This window comes from Muscardinus avellanarius, assembly GCF_963383645.1.
Source record: "Muscardinus avellanarius genome assembly, chromosome: 13".
Taxonomy (NCBI): Eukaryota; Metazoa; Chordata; class Mammalia; order Rodentia; family Gliridae; genus Muscardinus; species Muscardinus avellanarius.
The window spans coordinates 10949176-10971230 of record NC_137799.1 but is presented as its reverse complement, the minus strand read 5'-3'; the positions used below and the strand labels follow the sequence as shown (position 1 = coordinate 10971230).

At 42.0% G+C, this 22055-nt stretch overlaps 1 protein-coding gene across 5 annotated transcripts in view; it reads left to right on the top strand.

Annotated features, from left to right (window-relative positions):
• GAPVD1 (GTPase activating protein and VPS9 domains 1) overlaps positions 1–22055 on the top strand; it is a gene marked incomplete at both ends in the record, with an annotated part of 65734 nt that overhangs the window by 20193 nt on the left and 23486 nt on the right. For 3 of the 5 annotated variants that reach the window (XM_080709239.1, XM_080709236.1, XM_080709235.1), the window contains 9 exons: positions 1844–1969; positions 4364–4537; positions 7455–7595; positions 10110–10244; positions 10679–10798; positions 12908–12985; positions 13101–13471; positions 20154–20241; positions 21656–21736. In XM_080709239.1, the coding sequence (XP_080565365.1) occupies positions 1844–1969; positions 4364–4537; positions 7455–7595; positions 10110–10244; positions 10679–10798; positions 12908–12985; positions 13101–13471; positions 20154–20241; positions 21656–21736 (1314 nt within the window). The remainder of the gene's footprint in view (positions 1–1843; positions 1970–4363; positions 4538–7454; positions 7596–10109; positions 10245–10678; positions 10799–12907; positions 12986–13100; positions 13472–20153; positions 20242–21655; positions 21737–22055) is intronic. The other 2 variants (XM_080709238.1, XM_080709237.1) reach the window with 1 other exon arrangement.

The window sequence follows — 22055 nt, the reverse complement described above, 5'->3', positions numbered from 1 at the left end:
CCTGGCTTACCCAGCCCATTTTATGTTTTATTTTGAAACAGGGTCTCACTAAGTTGCTGAGGGTCTCACTAAATTACTGAGTCCTGAGCCAGGCGGTGGTAACACATGCTTATAATCCCAGTGCTTGGAAGGCTGAGACAAGAGGATTACAGGTTTGTGGCTAGCCTCAGCTCCTTAGTGAGGCCTTCTGCAACTTAGTGAGACCCTGTTTCAAAATAAAAAATAGGGCTGGGGTGTTGCTTAGAGGTAGAATGTCCCTGCGTTCCATCTCCAGTACCCACCCCCCCAATTACTGAGTGTTGACCTCAAACTCATGATCGTCTTATCTCAGACTCCATGTTCTGGGATCATAGGGTGCCACCACACCCAGCTAAATCAGATTTATTCTTAGGAGAAAAAGTTCAAGTTTACTAACATTTAAGAGAAAGTATAAATATATTTACTTATCCTTTTTCTCTAACTTTTCACAAAAAATCACGTTTATTTTAGAAAATAGAGAAAAACTAATCTGTAATCTCACTATTTTGTTAATATCAGTTAAATTTTAACTTATTTGTAGCAAAATGTTGTTTATGATATAACCTTTTTGGTTTAATAATAAGAGTACGACCATTCCCTTTGTAATTTTATATTCTTGAATAACATGGTTTACAGTGACTTCTTTTCTGTGTGTGTGGTACCAGGGGTGGAACCAGGGGCTTTCTACCTCTGGACTATACTCCCAGACCTATTTTTTTTTTTTTTTTTTTTTGCGGGTCTGGGGATGGAACCCAGGGGCATTTGACCTCCGAGCTACACCCCCTGCCCTATTTTTTATTCTTTATTTTTGAAACCGAGTCTCACTGAGTTGCAGAGGGCCTCACTAAGTAGCTGAGGCTGTCCGCGAACCGCGATCCTCCAGGTCTCAGTCTCCCGAATGCTGGGATTACAAGCGTGCGCCACCACAACCGGCTCCCAGACCTATTTATGTTTTATTTGGAAACAGGGTCTCACTAAGTTGCTGAGAGCCTCACTAAGTAGCTGTGGCTGGCTTCGAACCTGTGTGATCCTCCTGTCTCAATCTCCTAAACACAGGGATTACAAGCGTGCACCACCAAGCCCATCTCTTTACAGTGACTTTTTAGCTTCAAATGGGTATATAATTCTTTATTTCAACATTCTTCTATAACTAAGTAGGTTGATTGCTTCTGCTTTTTAGAAATTAAAAGTTCTGAAGCCAGGCACAGTGGCAAATGTTTGTAATCCTAGCATTTGGAAGGCTTTGACTGGAGGATCACAGTTTGTGGACAGCTTCTGCTACTTAGTGAGGCTCTTTGCAACTCAGTGAGACATTGTTTCAAAATAAAGAATAAAAACTAGGGCTGGGGGTATAGCTTGGAGGTAGGATGCCCCTGGGTTCCACTCCTAATACAAAAAAAAAAGACATTAGATGTTCTGTTAAAAGCAACCTTAGATTAATAATTTCTAGAAGGAGAATTGTTTATTCAAAGGGCGAATTATGACTGCAGTGTTAAAAAACACTGTAAGCCAGCGTGGCGGTGCACTTGCGTTTGGGAGACTGAGACCGGAGGATCGCGGTTCACAGACAGCCTTAGCTACTTATTGAGGCCCTTTGCAATTCAGTGAGACCCTGTTTCAAAATAAGGAATAAAAAATAGGATTGGGGTGTAGCGTGGAGGTAGAATGCCTCTGGGTTCCATCCCCAGTACCTAAAAAAAAAAAAACAAAAACACTGTAATCAGCACTGTAATCAGTTTTTAGACTCTCATCAAGCCATGAAAAAAATGCATGCTAACTCCTGAATATCTTCAAAAGATTTCTCACAGGATAAACATTTCCCTAGGTCCTTCAAATCGCTCCAACTCGGTGTCCTCTCTAGACCTGGAAGGAGAGTCCGTATCAGAACTTGGAGCAGGACCTTCTGGGAGTAATGGAGTTGAAGCTCTTCAGCTACTGGAACATGAGCAAGGTAAGGAGAAGTTGAACCCCAGTGCACAAGTGGAAAGGAACTTACCTGATTGCAGGATAGGCAGTATGTTTATGGGGAGGTTAGTTGTGTTCAGTAAGAGCATAAATGAAACTCTTGTGTGGTGTTACTGGGGATGGAACCCAGGGGCATTCTAACCCTGAGTTACCCCAGCCCTATTTTATTATTTTATTTTGAAACAGAGTATCACTAAATTATAGAGGGCCTCACTAACATATTCTTGAATAACATGATTTAAAGTGACTTTTTAGCTTTAAATGGGTATCTAACAGTTTATTTCAACATTCTTCTATAACTAAGTAGGTGTTGATTGCTTCTGCTTTTTATAAATTCTATAATCCTTCTGTCTCAGCCTCCCAAGTACCAGGATTACAAGCTGTGCCACTGTGCCAAGCTAAACTTACTTACTTTTTTTTTTAAACTGGGAATTAAACCCAGGGGTATTCAACCTTCGATCTATACCCCCAGCCCTATTTTTTTTTTTTCCCAGTACTGGGGATTGAACCCAGGGACAGTCTACCTCTGAGATATACCCCCTGCCATATGTGTGTGTGTGTGTGTGTGTGTGTGTGTGTGTGTGTGTGTGTGTGTGTGTATGTGTATATATGGCTTCAAACCTGTGTGATCCTGCTTTCTCTGCCTCCTAAGCGCGGGGATTACAAGCGTGGGCCACCATACCCGGCCATATTTTTTTATTCTTTATTTCGAAACAGGGTCTCACTAAGTCATGGAGGGCCTCACTAAGTAGCTGAGGCTGGCCACAAACCTGGATCCTTCTCTCTCAGCCTTCCAAATGCTGGGATTACAAGTTTGCACCACCATGCCCAGCCCCAGTCCTTTTTTTATTTTTAGTTTGAAACAGTTTCTCACTAAGTTGCAGAGGGCCTTGCTAACATGCTGAGGTTGCTTGCAAACCTGCAGTCTTCCTCAGTCTTCTACATGCTGGGATTACAAGTGTGGGCCCAACTCCCAGTGCCATTAAACTTTTGAAAGGGTCTTGATAAGTGATTAAGCTTGGCCTTGAACTTGAAATTATTTTGTCTTAGCCTTCTAAGTATTGGACTCCTGCGTGTGTGCCACTGGTTTAAAAATCTTTAGGGCAGATATTATCACATAGCTATTTTTTAATTTTTAAGTTTTTATTGTTGTATTGTAGTCATAAGTCTTAATGGGGTATAAGATGGTAGAGGCATAGATGAATGCTGTCAGATAGTTTTGAGGCAGTGATTCTTAGACTTCAGTGTGCATGAGAATTACCTGGGGGCTTTTTTTTTTTTTTTTTTTTTGATGGTACTGGGGTTCTTGGAAGCCCTTCTACCTCCGGGCTACACTCTACCTGGGGGCTTTTTAAAAGTTCCATTTCTCAAGTCTTACTTACAGAAATCCTGGTTCTGTTGGTTTTTAGAAAGGAAAAGAGCATTGCTATGAGTGTGTGTGTGGGGGGTTCAAATAAAAGTACTGTTGTATTCTACTGGATCAGTTTATCAGTTAGGATTAAATTTCCTGCAATTAGCAAAATCCTAAAATAATATGCAACAGAAGTTAGATGAATAGCATCACTTTTTCTTTTTCTTTTTTTGTGGTACAGGGGATTGAACCCAGGGACTTTTTTTTTTTTTTTGGTGGTACTGGAGATGGAACCCTTCTACCTCCAGGCTACACTCTCAGACCTATTTTTATATTTTATTTGGAAACAGGGTCTCTTAAGCCGGCAAGGCTAGCTTCAAACCTGCACAATCCTCCTGTCCACGCCTCCCAAGCGTGGGGATTACAAGTGGGCTCCACCACGCCCAGCACTTTTTTTTTTTTTTTTTAATGGTACTGGGGATGGAACCCAGGGACATTCTACCTCAGAGATATATCCCCAGCCCTATGTTTTAGTCTTTTTTTATTTTTTTGAAACAGGGTCTCACTGAGTTGTGAAAGGCCTTGCTAAGTAGCTGACGCTGTTTGTGAACCGTGACCCTCCGGTCTCAGCCTCCTGAATGCTGGGATTACAAGTGTGCAGCATCACGCCCGGTTTGTGAAGCATTTTTAATATGGGCTTAAGAGCTTACTGTTACCATGATGATCCTTCACAGTAAACCACTCTAAAACATACTTGTTGCCCTTAGGTCTGGGTCAGGTGGTTGGTTCTCTTCATTTGGACTGGGCACACACGTGCATCTACAACCACCAGTGCTGGGGTGGGGAGTTCTGCCATCTTAGCTGGTAGTCAGTGGGGAGCAGGCCGCTCTGGCTAGGTCTAGGATAGCTACCTGCTTAGTGATGATAAAATACGTAACCTGAAGTTCAAAGACATAAAGTTCATTAATAGGTAAACTAATAATCCTAGCAGTACTACCATTTTTAAGTGCTTAATTTTTCTTTTGATAGCTACAACACAAGATAATCTTGATGATAAGCTAAGGAAGTTTGAGATTCGTGACATGATGGGACTGACGGATGATAGGGACATATCAGAAACAGTGAGTGAGACCTGGAGTACAGATGTCTTGGGAAGTGACTTTGATCCTAACATCGATGAAGATCGCTTGCAAGAAATTGCAGGTAACTGCCACTCACGTCTCTGGAAGGCTGCTGTTGAGTATCTGTGTCCACCCCGCATGGGAGGGAGGGTTTGTGCTCCGACTAATAGGGTGTGTGTGTGTTAGCACTAACTAGGAAACTGATCAACCGTTTGGACAAGACATTTGGATACTTTTTAATCTAAATATAGGTAGTGTTTTTTCTGTTTTCTCTCTTTATTTAATTTCCTGTCCTCTCAGAGAAAGGGAGAAAAAACAATCTTTTGAGTTAGCTCCTTGCCAAGTCTTTTTTTGCAGGGTATAGTTCTTTGTCTGTGATTAGCATATTTTCCTTTTGAGAGTAAATACCTTTCTTAAGATGAAAGTTCTAATAGCTTATAACAGTAATATCTGTTGGAATAATGATACTGAAGCTCTTTAAAGTAATTTATCTCAGAACAGATAAATTCTAGACAAAGAGTCGCCAGTTATTTTTTTTTCTTCCTAATATCAAGTTTATTGAAGTAAAGGTTAAATAAATTAAAATTCACTCCTTTATTTTTTGTGGTACTGGGAGGTAGAACCTAGGGGCTTTCTAACTCCGGGCTATAGCCCCAGCCCTATTTTTTATAATTTTTTTTTGAAACAGGGTTTCATTAAGTTGCTGAGAACCTCACCAAGTAGCTGTGGCTGGCTTTGAACCTGTGCAATCCTCCTGTTTTAGCCTCCCAAGTGCTGGGATTACAAGCATGCGCCTTTACGTCCAGCTAAAATTAACTTTTTAAGATACTATTGTATGATTTCTGAAAAATTCATAGTCTTGTAATCATCATCTGTGTGTGTGTGTGTGTGTGTGTGTGTGTGTGTGTGTGCGTGTGTGTGTGTGTGTAGCACTGGGGATTGAATCCAGGGGCATTCTAACTCTGAGCTGCATCCTTGAATCTGACTCAGTCTCCCAAGTAAGGAGATTTATAGGTGTGTACTGAACCTGGATCCAGACGTCCTTTTATTTGCAGTCCTTTTGTAATATTTATTTATTTATAGTATTAGGGATTCAATCCAGGGGCATTCTACCTCCGAGCTATACCCCCAGCCCTGTTTTATTTTTTTATTTTGAAACTGGGTCTTACTAAGTTGCAGAGGGCCTCATTAAGTTGCTGAGGCTGACCACAAACCTGTGATCCTCCTATCTCAGTCTCCCAAGTATTGGGATTACAAGCATGTGCTACCATGACCTGCTCTAATATTTATTTATTTATTTATTTATTTATTTATTTATTTATTTATTTTTGTGGTACTGGAGGTGGAACCCAGGGGCTTTTCTACCTCTGGACTGTACCCCTTGACCTATTTTATACTTTATTTGGGAACAGGGTCTCACTAAGTTGTTGAGAGCCTCACTCAGTAGCTGAGGCTGGCTTCAAACCTTCAAGAGCCTCCTGTCTCAGCCTCCCAAGCACTGGGATTACAAGAGTACGCCACCATGCCTGAGTATAATATATCTTTAATAGGTAGTATTTTCCAGAACATTTGTTTATCTTTTTGTGTGTGTGGTACTTTGGATTGAACCCAGTACCAGGTGCATGCCAGGCAAGCACTATACGACTGAGTTACATTTCAGCCCTCATTTTAATTTTGAGATGAGTTTTACTAAGTTGTAGAGGCTGTCCTTGAACTTGTGATTCTCTTCAGCCTCCTGCATAGCTAGGATTATAGGTATGACCACCATACCCGCTTCCAAAACTTTTTTCATGTGCTGAAGTAGAATTATTCTTTTATTAAGCTTAATCAAAAGTAGTGGGGCATTCTCATCTTGAGTAGTAGTAACATAGGCTTAGAATAACATTTTGTTCTTTGTTTGTATTTTAAAGTAGTACAAATAGATTTCTTAATTGGTTTTGTATTACTTTGTCCAGATGCCTAAGTAGTATTGTTTTTGGCAGTATGCTTTATTTGAGCAGTAAGCCGCATTTACCGTTGAGTGAGTCCTATAAAAAAGATGTGTATTTTCCTTCAAACATATTTTATTGCTCTGAATATGCGGCCAGTGTGCCAGGAGAAAACTTATTGGGCCAGGGTAACTTTTTGTGGTTAAGTCTCCCCATTTGAGTGGTTATAATCTCTATAGGTGTATAGATTTTAGAAAGATATTAAGGGTACATGCAAAATTTGCTGAAAAACCAAGGTGAAAGGTAGTTGAAATAATTGACCTCAAGATATTTTTTTCTCTATGGTAGGTCAAAGGTAAGAAGGAACCTGATGAAAAGGAGGTTGTACCATTGTGACTAGTGAGAAAACAGTATTTTTATTTTATTTTATTTTTTTGAAGTATTGGGGATAGAACCCAGGGGCATTTTTCCTCCAAACTATACCTCCTGTCTTATTTTTTTATTCATTATTATTATTATTATTATTATTATTATTATTACTACTACTACTACTACTACTACTACTATTATTATTATTATTATTGGTACTGGGGTTCCTGGAAGCCCTTCTACCTCCGGGCTACACTCCCAGACCTATTTTATACTTTTTATTTGGAAACAGGGTCTCTTAAGCCAGCGCAGCAGGCTTCGAACCTGGGCAATCCTCTTGTCTCTGCCTCCCAAGCGCGGGGCTTACAAGCGTGCCCCACCACGCCTGGCCATATTTTTTATTCTTTATTTTGAAACAGGATCTCACTAAGTTGCAGAGGGCCTCACTAAGTATCTGAGGCTGTTCGTGAACCATGATCTTCCCGTCTCAGCGTCCCGAATGCTGGGATTACAAGCGTGCGCCACTGCGCCCGGCTCGGAAACAGTAGTTTTAATGGTGTGCTCGATTCAAATTATTCTTACCTTGGTTTCTTTCCTGAAGATAGAGAGCAGATTTTGTTAGCTTAGTGTCTGGCCTTCGCCCATTATCACTGCCTCTCCATCAGGTCTTTGTTAAAGCTTTGCTCCCCACCGGTTATACAGGTGCAGCAGCAGAGAACATGCTGGGCAGTTTGCTGTGCCTCCCAGGGTCTGGATCAGTGCTTCTTGACCCTTGCACTGGCTCTACCATATCAGAGACAACAAGCGAAGCTTGGAGTGTAGAGGTATTGCCAAGTGACTCAGGTGAGTATGCTGTAGCGTTTGCTTTTTAAATGTAAGGTAGGGGTGTATGTGTGTGTGTATAAAATTTTTTTTTTTGTCTCTGTGTGTGTGTGGTATTGGAGATTGAACCTAGGGGATATACCCCTAGCCCGAGTTTTTATTCTTTATTTTGAAACAGGGTCTCACTAAGTAGGGGAGGTTCTCGCTGAGTAGCTGAGGCTGGCTGCAAACCTGCAATCCTACTGTCTCAGCCTCCCAAGTATTGGGATTACAAGTGTGTGCCACTTCAGCAGTGTATTTTATCTAATATACATTTGACGAGTGTTAGGCAGTCAGATACCCTCAGATGGAAAATTAGTTCAGAGCGTTTTCTTTTCATTAAGGAAAAAACTGTAGTATTGGCTGCAGAGACTAAGATGGCAGATGCTTTCTGACTGTGCTCAATTATTTTGGAAGCAATTGTTTGTAACTCATCAGGGTCCTACAGGAGTCAGAGTTCAAAAGTGTCTCCCACCAACTCATCCCAGGATGAGAGTGGCAGCGGCACAGCTCAGACCTTGAGTAGTGGACTTCCTAGTAAGCATACCTAGCTTTATTCCAGGGGAGAACTTGACCCTTTAAAAGGTGTTTTGTGTGTTTTTGAAATACAGTAAAATTTGAAAATGAGACTCTGCAGTCCTGAGGATTCATTCTTCTGTTTATAATCCTACATAGAAGAATGAATCCTCATACATAAATTTTTATACATATGTAAATGTAGTGTTTTCTACTTTCTTTTCTTATGTATTATGTTTTTTTTTTTTTTCCTGGCTGTGAAGACAAATGTTTGCTTTTAACTAAATATCAACTACCTGAATGCAAATACAAGTAAATGTATATTTTCATTATGTTCTGCCTGATTTATTTTAAGAATAATTAGGGATCCTGAAAGAAAAACAAAAAGAATAATTAAGTGATCCTGATAGATGTTTTATAATACTAAAGAATTCAGACACACTAACTGGAGACAAGTGGAAGACAGTAGAATTAACAAACTGTGTATTGAGTATCTCCTGAAGTTTATTGTTTTTTATTTTTATTTATTTATTTATTTATTTTGCAGTACTGGGGACGGAACCCAGGGGCATTTGACCTCCGAGTTATACCCCCAGCCCTATTTTTTATTCTTTATTTTGAAACAGGGTCTCACTGAGTTGCAAAGGGCCTCACTAAGTAGCTGAGGCTGTCCGTGAACCAATTCTTGTCTCAGCCTTCTGAAATCTGGGATTACAAGCATGCGCCACCATTCCTGGCTTAAGTTTATTTTTAAGAAACAGTTTATTTAATGCTAAGCTATCCTATATACTCTTGTCCAATTTACATGTTAATCAAGAGCATACTTTATAAATAGTCATCTAGAAACTGTTTTCATCTATATATAGTGAACTGGGTATAGAATCAACAACCTTCAATTTATTTATTTATTTTTTTTGGTAGTACTGGGGATGAATCCAGGGCATTTTAATTATACTTGCAAGCTATACCCCCAGCCTTATTTTTACTTTTTATTTTTTTGCGGGTCTGGAGATGGAACCCACGGGCATTCGACCTCCAAGCTACACCCCCTGCTCTATTTTTATTTATTTATTTATTTGGTGGAGTACTGGGGTTCCTGGAAACCCTTCTACCTCCTGGCTACACTCCCAGACCTATTTTTTTATATTTTTATATTTGTAAACAGGGTCTCTTAAAGCCAGCGTGGCTGGCTTCGAACCTGCGTGATACTCCTGTCTCCGCCTCCCAAGCATGGGGATTACAAGCGTGCGCCACCACGCCCGGTGTCCGCGAACTGCGATCCTCCGGTCTCAGCTGGGATTATAAGCATGTACCACCACCCTGCTCCTTATTCTTCATTTTGAAACGGTGTCTTGCTAAGTTGCAGAGACATCACCAAGTAGCTGAGGCCATCCTTGAACCTGCGATCCTTCTGTCTCAGCCTCCCAAGTACTGGGATTAAAAGTGTGTGCCATCACGCCCAGCTTATACCCCCAGCCCTATTTTTAAATTTTAACTTGAAACAAGGTCTTACTGAGTTGCTTAGGCTGGCCTCAAACCTGTGATCCTTCTGTTTCAGTCTCTCAAGAACTGGGATTACAGGTTTGGGCCACCATGCCCAATGCCACCTTGACTTCTTTAACTTTTTTTTTTTTTTTTGGTGGTACTGGGGGTGGAACCCAGAGGCTTTATACCTCCGGGCTATACTCCCAGACCTTTTTTATATTTTATTTGGAAACAGGATCTTGCTAAGTTGCTGAGAGCCTCACTAAGTAGCTGAGGCTAACTTTGAACCTGTGCGATCCTCCTGTCTCAGCCTCCCAAGCGCGGGGATTACAAGCGTGTGCCACCACGCCCGGCCTTCTTTAACATTTGATCTCACTAACTTTGTGAACTGGCTTGGACTTAGAAAGTTATTATGTTGATTTCATTCATTACCTGGTAGTTTTATCAGGCACAAAAGCATGTGCATCCCTAATGTGTCTCCCGTCTTTTGTTCAGAGGCCCCAGACCTGAAGCAGGAGGAGCGCCTCCAGGAGCTGGAGAGCTGTTCTGGCCTGGGCAGCACGTCCGATGATACAGATGTCAGGGAGGTCAGTTCCCGCCCCAGCACACCAGGCCTCAGTGTCGTGTCGGGTATGTCCGTCTTGTTTTAAGGACTAGGAATTGGAATGTATTCCTTCCTCCCTGTGTATAAACTTAATGTCAAAGAGCTATGTTTATCTAAGAGCTAATTTCCAGGAAACTGATTTCTGTGGCACCTTAAATCTTGGAGAACTTAGCAGGCTTTGAGAGCCTGTTGAAGTCATTGGCAATCTCTCTGCAACTCTTCCATGCTTGGTAGCCTCTGCCACTGTGTTTAGGTATTACGTGATAATTCTGATTATGTTCTTTTAAACAAGGTAAGTATATTGGAACAATAATATGTTAAAAGATATACTCTAAACAATTCACTTATTTAGAACTTGGACATTCCAAATTTGAGAATGTTTAAATTTCTCCAAACTTTATAGCCTTTTAGTGTGGTTATTTTGTTCTTGCTGCTTACTTTTTACTTTTTTTTTTTAAAGGCATAAGTGCAACCTCTGAGGATATTCCCAATAAGATTGAAGACTTGAGATCTGAATGCAGCTCTGATTTTGGGGGTAAAGACTCTGTCACTAGTCCAGACATGGATGAAATAACTCATGGTAAGAAGGGAAGGGCAAGCTTTAAAAATGATTCCATCCTTGGTTGCAGTTGGCACTTTTGATCATATCAATTGGTATCGAACTTTGGGGTATAATTTGGTACAGTATGTATTTAAAACCTTAAAGTGTTTATATTCTAAATTTGTTCTAGTTAGTTCTACAAATTTGTCATGAGGAAATAATTCCATGTGTAGAGAAAATCTTATACATAATGATGATCTTCATAACATTTATATTGGCAGAAAGTGGGAAACACGCATTAAAAAGTGAGCCAGGCATGGTGGTACACACTTGTAATCCCAGTACTTAGGACACTGAGACAGACAGAAGGATCTGGGTTCCCAGCCAGCCTCAGCTACTTAGTGAGGCCCTACACAACTTAGGCCCTGTTTCAAAATAAAGAATAAAAAATTGGGCTAGTATAGCTTAGAGATAGAATGTCCCGGGGTTCAATCTCCCGCACCACACACACAAAAAAAAAATTGAAAAAAAAATTGAAAAATGAAACAACTAAATGAGTTTTGATATAACATAAAAATGTATGCAGATTAGCTAGGCGTGGTGGTACATATCTTTAATCCTAGTGCTTGGGAGGCCGACCAGCCTCAGCGACTTAGGGGAGCTCTAGGCCACTTAGAGAGACCTTGTTTTCAGATAAAAAAATAAAATGGGAGCCAGGCATGGTGGTGCAGGCTTGTAATCCCAGCATTCAGGAGGCTGAGACCGGAGGATCACAGTTCAAGGACAGCCTCACCTACTTAGTGAGGCCCTCTGCAACTTATTGAGACATTGAGACCCTGTTTCAAAATAAAGAATAAAAAATAGGGCAGGGGGTGTAGCTCGGAGGTAGAAAATAAAATGGGACTGGAGCCTGGAGTGTAGCTTGGAGGCAGAATGTTCCTGAGTTTATTTTCAAGTATCAAAAAAAAAAGAAAAGAATTTATTAAGATATATTTTTAAATGCTTTAAAGAATAAAAAATAACTTGGAGAAGTATTTATTTATATTTTGTGATACTAGGGATTGAATCCAGGAACATTCTGCCTCTGAGCAGAATGTTCAGTCCTATTTTTTGTTCTTTATTTTGAAATAGGGTCTCACTAAGTTGTGGAGGACTCAGTAAGTAGCTGAGATTGGCTGCGAACCTGTGATCCTCTCATTTCAGCCTCACAAGTACTGTGATTACAAGTGTGAGCCATCATGCCCAGCTCCTTTTCTTTTCTTTTTTTAACATTGTCCTAAGTCTATTTTTTGTAGTTCTGGGGATTGAACTCAGGGACTTGCACATGCCAGGCAAGCACTCTACCAATGAGATCTATCCTCTCATCCCTTCTAATGTTTGTTTATTTGTTTTAACCTCAACATTGTTAACATTTGAACCAGATAATTCTTTGTTCTGGGGGCCTGCCTTATGTGTTTCAGGAGGATTATTCCTCACTGACAGTAGTCCATACCTGTCACCTCTCAGGGTTGTGACGGCTAAAAATCTCCAGACTTTGTCAAATGACCCCTTGAAGGGCAGAACAGCATTCAATGGAGAGCCAGTTCTAAAGCAGCAATCTCCAAGTATGGCAGCCTGGACCACTGAGGGTCTTTAAGACCCTTTTGGCCGGGCGTGGTGGTGCACGCTTGTAATCCCCGCGCTTGGGAGGCAGAGACAGGAGGATCACGCAGGTTCGAAGCTAGCCGTGTGCGCTGGCTTAGGAGACCCTGTTTCCAAATAAAAAAAAAATGTAAAAATAGGTTTGGGAGTGTAGCCCGGAGATAGAAGGGCTTCCAGGAACCCCATACCACCAAAAAAAAAAAAAAAAAAAAAAGACCCTTTTGGGTATGGGGAATAATTAGGCCTTCCTAGGTCTGTGCTGTCTATGAACTAAATAGTATTTGGCCATGAGAAGTAATAAGCTTGTGGCTTCTAAGTTCCATTAAATTAATGAAAATCCATGTGTGAAGATAAAAATGAAGTGATATTAAAGTAATCAGAAGTTGATATTTATCAGTCTGATTGATCCAAAAAGGAAAACTGTTTTTGGACACCAGACTCCTCTTCCCTGCGTCAGCACCCTCTCTGTGTTCTCACACAGTCTCACAGTTTGCCCTCCTGTTCTAGGCGCTCACCAGCTGACCTCCCCTCCTTCCCAGGCAGAGTCTCTGCTCGCCATGTTTGATCCCCTCTCGTCACACGAAGGTAACTAGTGAAAGCCTTGGACTCTTGACATAGACAGAGGAAACCAGAACCTTTGGGTAATACCTTTGTTGAATTAGTTGTGTCATGACTACAAAGCTTTCTTTCTATGTCGCAGGGGCTTCTGCTGTGGTAAGGCCGAAGGTTCACTATGCCAGGCCATCGCATCCCCCTCCAGACCCCCCGATCCTGGAAGGAGCAGTGGGAGGAAATGAGGCCAGGTTGCCCAGCTTCGGCTCCCATGTGCTGACTCCAGCTGAGATGGAGGCATTCAGGCAGAGGCATTCTTACCCAGAGAGACTGGTTCGGAGCCGGAGCTCTGATATAGTGTCTTCTGTCCGGCGACCCATGAGTGATCCCAGCTGGAACCGCCGTCCAGGGAATGAAGAGCGAGAACTCCCTCCAGGTGCGGCCATTGGTGCTAATTCTTTGGTGGCTGCACCTCACTCATCATCGTCGTCCCCGAGTAAGGACTCATCCAGAGGAGAGGTATGGGATTGGGCCATGTCCAGTTTGCTGATTGTGGTCAGCTCAGTCGGCCAGGTTCTCTTGATTTCAGAAATGAACATGGACTATGTAAATCTTGGATTAAGAATAGGCTGTCACCAGGCATGGTGGTGTACACCTATAATCCTAGTACTTGGGAGTCTGAGACAGGAGGATCATAGGTTTACAGCCATCCTCAGCAACTTAGTGAGACCCTGTTTCAAAATAAAAATAAGGCTGGGGTATAGCTCAGAGGTAAAATGCCTCTGAGTTCCATTACCAGTAAACACACATACACACACACACACACACACACATGATCTGTCAGTCTATGCCTCTGAGTTCCATTACCAGTAAACACACACACACACACACACACACACACACGATCTGTTAGTCTAGGCTGGGGTATAGCTCAGAGGTAAAATGCCTCTGAGTTCCATTACCAGTAAACACACACACACACGCGCACACACACACACACACACACACACACACACACACACGATCTGTCAGTCTAGGCTGGGGTATAGCTCAGAGGTAAAATGCCTCTGAGTTCCATTACCAGTAAAAAAACACACACACACACACACACACACACACATACACACACACACACGATCTGTTAGTCTAGGCTGGGGTATAGCTCAGAGGTAAATGCCTCTGAGTTCCATTACCAGTAAACACACACACGTGCGCACACACACACACACGATCTGTCAGTCTATGCCTCTGAGTTCCATTACCAGTAAACACACACACACACACACACACACACACACACACGATCTGTCAGTCTAGTATGCCCACTGTCATAACTCATAGGAAACCTGTGAATCTTTGGTTTTGTAATACTGCTAACTTTTAGGACACTTTTCTTTTCTTTTCTATTTATTTATTTATTTATTTATTTATTTATTTATTCATTTATATATTTTTGGTGGTACTGGAGGTGGAACCCAGAGGCTTTATACCTCCGGGCTATACTCCCAAACCTTTTTTACATTTTTTATTTGGAAACAGGGTCTCAGTAAATTGCTGAAAGCCTCACTAAGTAGCTGAAGCTGGCTTCAAACCCGTGCGATCCTCCTGTCTCAGCCTTCCAAGTGCGGGGATTACAAGTGTGCGCCACCATGCCTGGCTGACACTTAACTTTTCTGTAAACAATTTTGTGTCTAATTTTATTTAAATGTCATAGTATTCTTGAGATGGTTAGATGTAGTATTATTTTTATTTTAAAATAAATATAAAACAAGCTGGGCCTGGTGGTACAAACTTGTAATCCCAGAATTCAGGAGGCTGAGACAGGAGGATTGCGGTTTGTGGCTGGCCTCAGCTACTTAGTGAGGCCCTTTGTAACTCAGTGAGACCCTGTTTCAAATTAAAGAATAAAAAAATAGGGCTGGGGTGTTACTTGGAGGTAGAGTGCCCCAGGGTTCCATTCCCAGTACTGCAAAAAAAAAAAAAAAAATTATAAAACTACATAAAAGTTGGAAGTACAAAAGAACACCTCTCCCTTTGAGATCAGGTTGCTAGCCTGATGCTTGCTCCCTCACCTCTGAAAAGTTTAGTGTGACCTTCCTACAAAGAAACACCTTCTGTACTCAGAACAGCCATCAACATCAGGAAATGAGCAGTGGTCAGATGGCCACCACCCGATCCTCATACTCTGTTCTCGTGGCCCTGGCATTCTCCTGGCAGTCTGTAGTAAAAGGATCTTACTCAGAATCACACAGGTCTTTTTTTTTTTTTTTGGTGGTATTGGGATGGAACCCAGGGGCCTTCTACCTCCAGGCTACACTCTCAGACCTATTTTATATTTTTATTTGGAAACAGGGTCTCTTAAACCAGAGAGACTGGCTTCGAACCTGAGCAATCCTCCTGTTTCAGCCTCCCAAGCATGGGGATTACAAACGTGCGACACCACGCCCGGCTACACACAATTCCTTTTTTTTTTTGTGGTACTGGGGTTCCTGGAAGCCCTTCTACCTCCGGGCTACACTCCCAGACCTATTTTAACATTTTTATTTGGAAACAGGGTCTCCTAAAGTAGCGCGTGCTTTGAACCTGCGCTCTCTGCCTCCCAAGCGCAGGGATTACAAGCGTGCGCCACCACGCCCGGCTACACGTCTTTTTGATAGTAGGGATTGAATCCAAGAACAGTCTACCCTTGAGCCATACCATTTTATTTTAAAACAGGGTTTTGATAAGTTGCTGAGGCTGGCCTCGAATCTGTGACCCTTCTGTCTCAGCCTCCAAAGTACCAAGGATTAAGGTGTATGCCACTGTGCCCAGCTTAGTTGTCATGTCTTTTTAGTATTTTTTCATTTTTTGGTGGTATTGGGGATTGTATCCAAAGCATTCCACCTCTGAGCTACACCTCCAGCCCTATTTTTCTTTGATTTATTTTGAAACAGAGTCTTACTAAGTTGCAAAGAGCCTCCTAAGGATTGGGATTAAAAGGTGAACCACCATACCTGGCTAGTATCTTTTGATCTGGAATAATTCTTCCTTGACTTTTATGACTTTGACTTTTTTGAAAATTACAAGCTAGTTAGCTTTCAAGGATGTCTAAGTTTGGGCTTGATTTTTTTTCCCCATGATTAAATTTAGGTTATTTTTCTTTGGCTGTGTTATTTCTGTTACACTTCTTGGCTGTATGGTCACTAAAGTGACACTTGATTGCATCTATCAGGGAGTCCACAGGTTTTCATGTGTTCTGTTAGGACAGTGTTCATTTGTATCATTTGATTTAGAGGTGTCAGACAAGCTCTACCACTGCAAAGTTACCATCCCCCCCTTTTGTGTGTGTGTGAGGCTGGGGATTGAGCCCAGGGACATTCGTTCTATCTCTGAGCTACATCCTCAGTTCTATTTTATTTTAATTTGGGATCAGGGTCTTGCTAGGTCATGGGAGTCTCACTACTTGCTGAAACTGTCCTTGAAACTGTGATTACAAGCCTGTGCCACCACAGTCAGCTCCCGTTTCCCCCTTTGCAATTAAAAATTTTGTGGGAAGACACTTTGCAAATATGTAACTATCCAATTCATCAAATATTTAAATGTACCCACCTACTTTGGCATTATATCTATGGTTTCCTGGTCGGCCCGTTTAGTAGATTTGTTATGCAGTTTATTTTAAAGCCCAGTTGTCCCTGATCTGGCCGTTGGGAGCCCCATAAGCAGTCCTTGGCGTCTCTTGGCATGTCTTTGTCATTCTTTGAGCTTTTCTTTGCTTCCTGGCACAAGATGTTACGAGTTTATATTGTACATTTTCAGCTCTAGTCCTGGAATTAGACACGTCCCCAAGAAGCCCTGGTTCCTTCTAGTAAAAAATGGAAAAAGTAGAATGCCCCTAAGTTCAATCATCGGTACCACCAAAAGTAGATAAGTAGAATTAAATAAAAGAATAAAATTGGGCTAGGGGTATATCTCAGAAGTAGTATGCCACTGGATTCAATCCTCAGTACCACCACAAAGAAAAATAATTAAGATTAATCAGCAATCATTGCTATAGGGGTGTTGCTATTCTCAGGACCTCTCAGTAGACAGAGCTCGGGAGTGTGTGTGTGAGTGTTTTTGTTTTTGTTTTTTTATGGTACTGGGGATGGAGCAGAGGAGCATTCTAAATCCAAGCTACATCCCCAGCCCTATTTTTATTATTTTTTTGGTGGTACTGGGAGTGGAACCCCAGGGGCTTTTCTACCTCTAGGCTATACTCCCAGACCTATTTTTATACTTTATTTAGAAACAGGGTCTCACTAAGTTGCTGAGAGCCTCACTAAGTAGCTGAGGCTGGCTTTGAACCTGTGCAATCCTCCTCTCAGCCTCCTAAGTGCTGGGATTACAAGCGTGGGCCACTATGCCCAGCTTTGTTTTTGTATTTATTTATTTGTTTGTTTGTTTGTTTATTTATTTTGGTGGTACTGGGAATGGGACCCAGGGGCCTTCTACCTCCGGGCTATAATCCCAGACCTATTTTATATTTTATTTGGAGACAGGGTCTCTTAAACCAGCTGAGTCTGGCTTCGAACCTGCACAATCCTCCTGTCTCAGCTTCCCAAGCGCAGGGATTACAAGCGTGCACCACCATGCCCTGCTTTGTATTTTTAATTTTGAAGCAGGGTTTCACTAGGTTGATGAGAGTCTCACTACTTGCTGAGGCTCCCTATGAACCTGCGACCTCCTGTCTTAGCCTCCCAAGCACTGGGATTACAAGAGTGCGCTACCACACCCGGCATGTATATATGTCTGTACACATCTACCTGTATGTTTGTTTCTGTATCTGTCTTTCTCTGTATGGGCTCACATTGATGCCTTCTGTTCCAGTCTAAAACAAGTTTGTCTTTTTCCCTTTCCTTCAATAGCAAGAAACCTGCTTCTTTTATTCTTCTTGCATGTACTTATTTGATCAGTTTCCTATATGTAATCAATTTCCCATCCCTGCTGTTAACTCCTCCTTGGCACAGAGGCCCTCATCTCTTTGCTTGGGGACTGGTCTCTAATTCTCAAGGATTCCCTTAGAGAAGGTATTTTTTTACCCCAGTTTTGTAGATGGGGGAAAAAAAAAAGGAAATTAAAAAATTTGTCTTCCAGGTATGGTGGCACACACTTGTAATCCCAGCAATTGGGATACCGAGACAGGAGGATTGTGGTTTGCAGACAGCCTCAGCTACTTAGGCTCTTTGCAACTGAGTGAGACCTTGTTTCAAAATAAAGAATAAAAAATAGGTATAGCTCGGAGGTAGAAAGCCCCTGGGTTCCATCCCCAGTACCAAAAAAAAAGCAGAACTTTATTGTTTTTTGTACTGGGGATTGAACCCAGGAGTATTCTAACTCTGAGCTAGACCCCAGCCCTGCTTTTTTTTTTTTTTTTTTGGCACTGGGATGAAACCCAGAGGCATTCTACCTCTGAGCTATACCCAGCCCTATTTTTTATTTTTCGTTTTGAAATAGGGTCTCATATAGTGTTCTGGATATCCTCACAAAGTTTCTGAGGCTTGGTGGAGAACCTGTGATCCTCCTCTCTCAGCCTCTCAAGTACTGGGATTTTTTTTTTTTTTTTTTTTTTTTTTTTGGGGTCTGGGGATGAAACCCAGGACATTTGACCATCGAGATACACCCCCTGCCCTATTTTTTATTCTTTATTTTGAAACCGGGTCTCACTGAGTTGCAGAGGGCCTCACTAAGTAGCTGAGGCTGTCCGTGAACTGCGATCCTCCAGTTTCAGCCTCCCGAATGCTTAATTTTTTTTTTTTTCTTTTAAAACAGGGTCTAGGGTTGGGCGTGGTGGCGCACGCTTGTAATCCCTGCGCTTGGGAGGCAGAGACAGGAGGATCGCGAAGGTTTGAAGCCAGCCGGGCTGGCTTAAGAGACCCTGTTTCCAAATATAAAAAAGAAAAAAATAGGTCTGGGAGTGAAGCGCGGAGGTAGAAGGGCTTCCAGGAACCCCAGTACCACTAAATGAATGAATGAATGAATGAATGAATGAATGAATGAATGGTTATGTTCCCGAGGCCAACCTTGAACCTTTGATCCCCCTGTCTCAACCTCCCACATACTAGGATTACAGTTGTATGCTACCTTGCCTGATAAAACAGGACTTTTTGAAGTTGATCAAATGTAGATTTGAGTCTCAGCTGTCCACATACAGGCTGTTTAACTTGGGGAAGATAAGGAGATAACCTATTTAGCTTCACATTTCTCATCTATAGAAGAGGCTTAATAAATTGGCCATGGTGGCATATGCCCATATTAGCAGTATTTGGGAGGCTGAGACAGGAGGATTACAAATAGGAGGTCTATCTCAGCAACTTAGCAAAACCTTTTTTTAAAATTAAAAATTAAAGGCCTGGGAAACCGGGCATGGTGATGCATACTTGTAATCCCTGCGCTTGGGAGGCTGAGACAGGAGGATTGCACAGGTTCGAATCCAGCCTCAGCTACGGAGTGAGGCTTTCAGCAACTTAGGAGATCCTGTTTTTAAATAAATTATAAAGTAGGGCTGGGGATGTAGCCTTGAGGTAGAAAGCCACTGGGTTCTACCCCCCAGCACCACAAGACAAACAAATAAACAAAAAGGCCGGGGGATGTAACTCAGCGGTAGAAGGCCCCCATGTTCAATCCCCAGTGCTCCCTTACTCCCAAACCTTTTGCTTAATAATAGGCTCTTCCTCTTGAGGCTACTCTAAGGATTAAGTAATACATATACTCATGCTCAGTGTCTGACACACAGCGCGCTCTGGGTTTTATTATTACTTCTACTGATACCATTTCTTGTTACCCCTCTAGAGTTTATTTGAACCGCATTTATGTATTCCTAATGGTATTTTGTTTTGTTTGTGGTGCTGTGGATGAAAACCAGGGCCTTGTATGTGCTAATCTGTGCACTCTCTAACAGCCACACCCCAACCCTCCTGAGTATTGTTTGAATGCCTACCCTGCATCAGACTCTGCATTAAGCTTTGGGTTTGTTTCTAACAGTGAATGAGTGCCTACCCTTGGGCAGATCACTGTAGTCTGATGCTTGAAAGGTATCATCTGTGTTCAGAAGCTGCCTAGGTGGCAGTAAGAATGGTTTTATCTTATGGCATATAGGTTTCACATTTCATAGACTTATGAAATCCTTTTCATAGTAATTTATCCTGTCCTCAACTCCAAGTAAAGCATCAAACTTTTTCTACAGACTGAAGACCGTAAAGATAGCGATGATGAGAAATCAGACAGGAACAGACCTTGGTGGAGAAAACGTTTTGTTTCAGCCATGCCTAAAGGTAATTTTACAAAATTTTAGAATGCTATATTAGCAAGAAGCAGCAAATTCCCCAAATCTTTTTCAGAGAGCCAGTATCTCAATTTCTCTGTGAAACTTCATGGGCCAAAGTTTCTAGATGTTTTGCTAGGTTAGAACATGGTTTCACTCAGAAGAATGCTAAGGCAGACATTTAGAAGTTCTTTGCAGGAAATGGTAGCAATTACATAAATGGAAGTTATGTTGGTCACTGTTTAAATATCATATGAGCCGGGTGTGGTGGCACATGCTTGTAATCTAGTATTTGGGAGGCTGAGACAGGGGGATCACAGGTTTGAGGACAGCCTCAGCAAGTAGTGAGATTCTCATCAATCTTGAGAGACCCTGTTTCAAAATAAAAATATGCTGGGCATGGTGGTGCATGCTTACAATCCCAGTACTCGGGACGCTGAGACGGGAGGATCGCGGGTTCAAAGCCAGCCTCAGAAACTTAATGAGGCCCTCCACAACTTAGTGAGACCCTGTTTCAAAATAAAGAATAAAAAATATAGGGCTGGAGGTATAACTCAGATCTAGAATGCCACTGGGTTCCATCCCCAGTACCACCAAAAAATAAATAAAAATATGGCTGGGGGTGTAGCTTGGAGGTAGAATGCCCCTGGGTCCATCCCTAGTACCACACACACACACACACACACACACACACACACACACACACACACACAATAAATAAATAAATAAATAAATGAATGAATAATATATGCCACTGAAGTTAGACATCTAGGACTTTTGATAGATGTATTGTTACTACTTAGTTCAGGAAAATAGGATGGTATGGGTAGTTTAACATAAAAAAATCATCCTTTATATTCCTGGAATAAAGTTAAGCTTTTTGTTCTTCATTGAAAATGTTTGTACCCTAAACCATTATTTGAGTGTTCATTTTGGAAGGAGTTGTATAAAAGTGCTTTTTTTGGGTGAATACCTGGCATCATTTGAGTTGTCAAAAACCTCTTTTCCTGAACAGAGAAATCATCCAAAAGCTAGGCCCTGTCCCACAGGCCCTCCCCAGTGCTTGGCTCAGGAGCGGAGGAGAGTGTATTCTTGTTGTCCCTGAGCCCCTGGAGGAGGCAAGAGTGAGGCTGGAGCTGTGAATGTGCTGCTTTTGAGGAGAGGCGAAGAGGCAGTGGTTTTGATATGTTCCCCACCGATCCCTGTTAAGTCATTCTTCCAATGGCAGACGACTCCAAAGCAGATTCGAAAAGCTTCTGTAAGGACTTCAGTGCTATTTTTAAGAATGATTATCAGTCGACGCTTGGGAATTCTTAGCTTTTAAACTATTCAACCTCCTTTCACTTAGAAATGTTGGCACACGGTTAACTTCCGAGTAGCACAGTATTTTATATGTCACACTACTGACTTTATTTAATTTCCAGCTCCTATACCATTTAGAAAGAAAGAAAAACAAGAAAAAGACAAAGATGATCTGGGGCCTGACAGATTCTCAACACTCACAGGTTTGTAGACCATGGACTTCCTGGCTCCTTCATTCCCAGAGCACATATTTCATAACACTTTTCCTTGGGTTCCATAAGCGTTGCCTTTCTAGAAGAGTGTGTCTGTGTGTGTACGGTGGGGAGAATGTCCTTCATGGCTCTGTGGTCTCCAGCTGGCAGCCACAGTGAATCTCAGTGTGCTCTTCCTGCAGACCGCCACCACCATCCTCATCCTCATTGTCATAACTTTGCTGTGACGAGGGCCTGATCCTGAGCCTCTAGGCAGACTCAGCAGCTCGCCGTCTAGCGGGCTGGTGGCCCGGTGCCTCGTGGGAGAGTG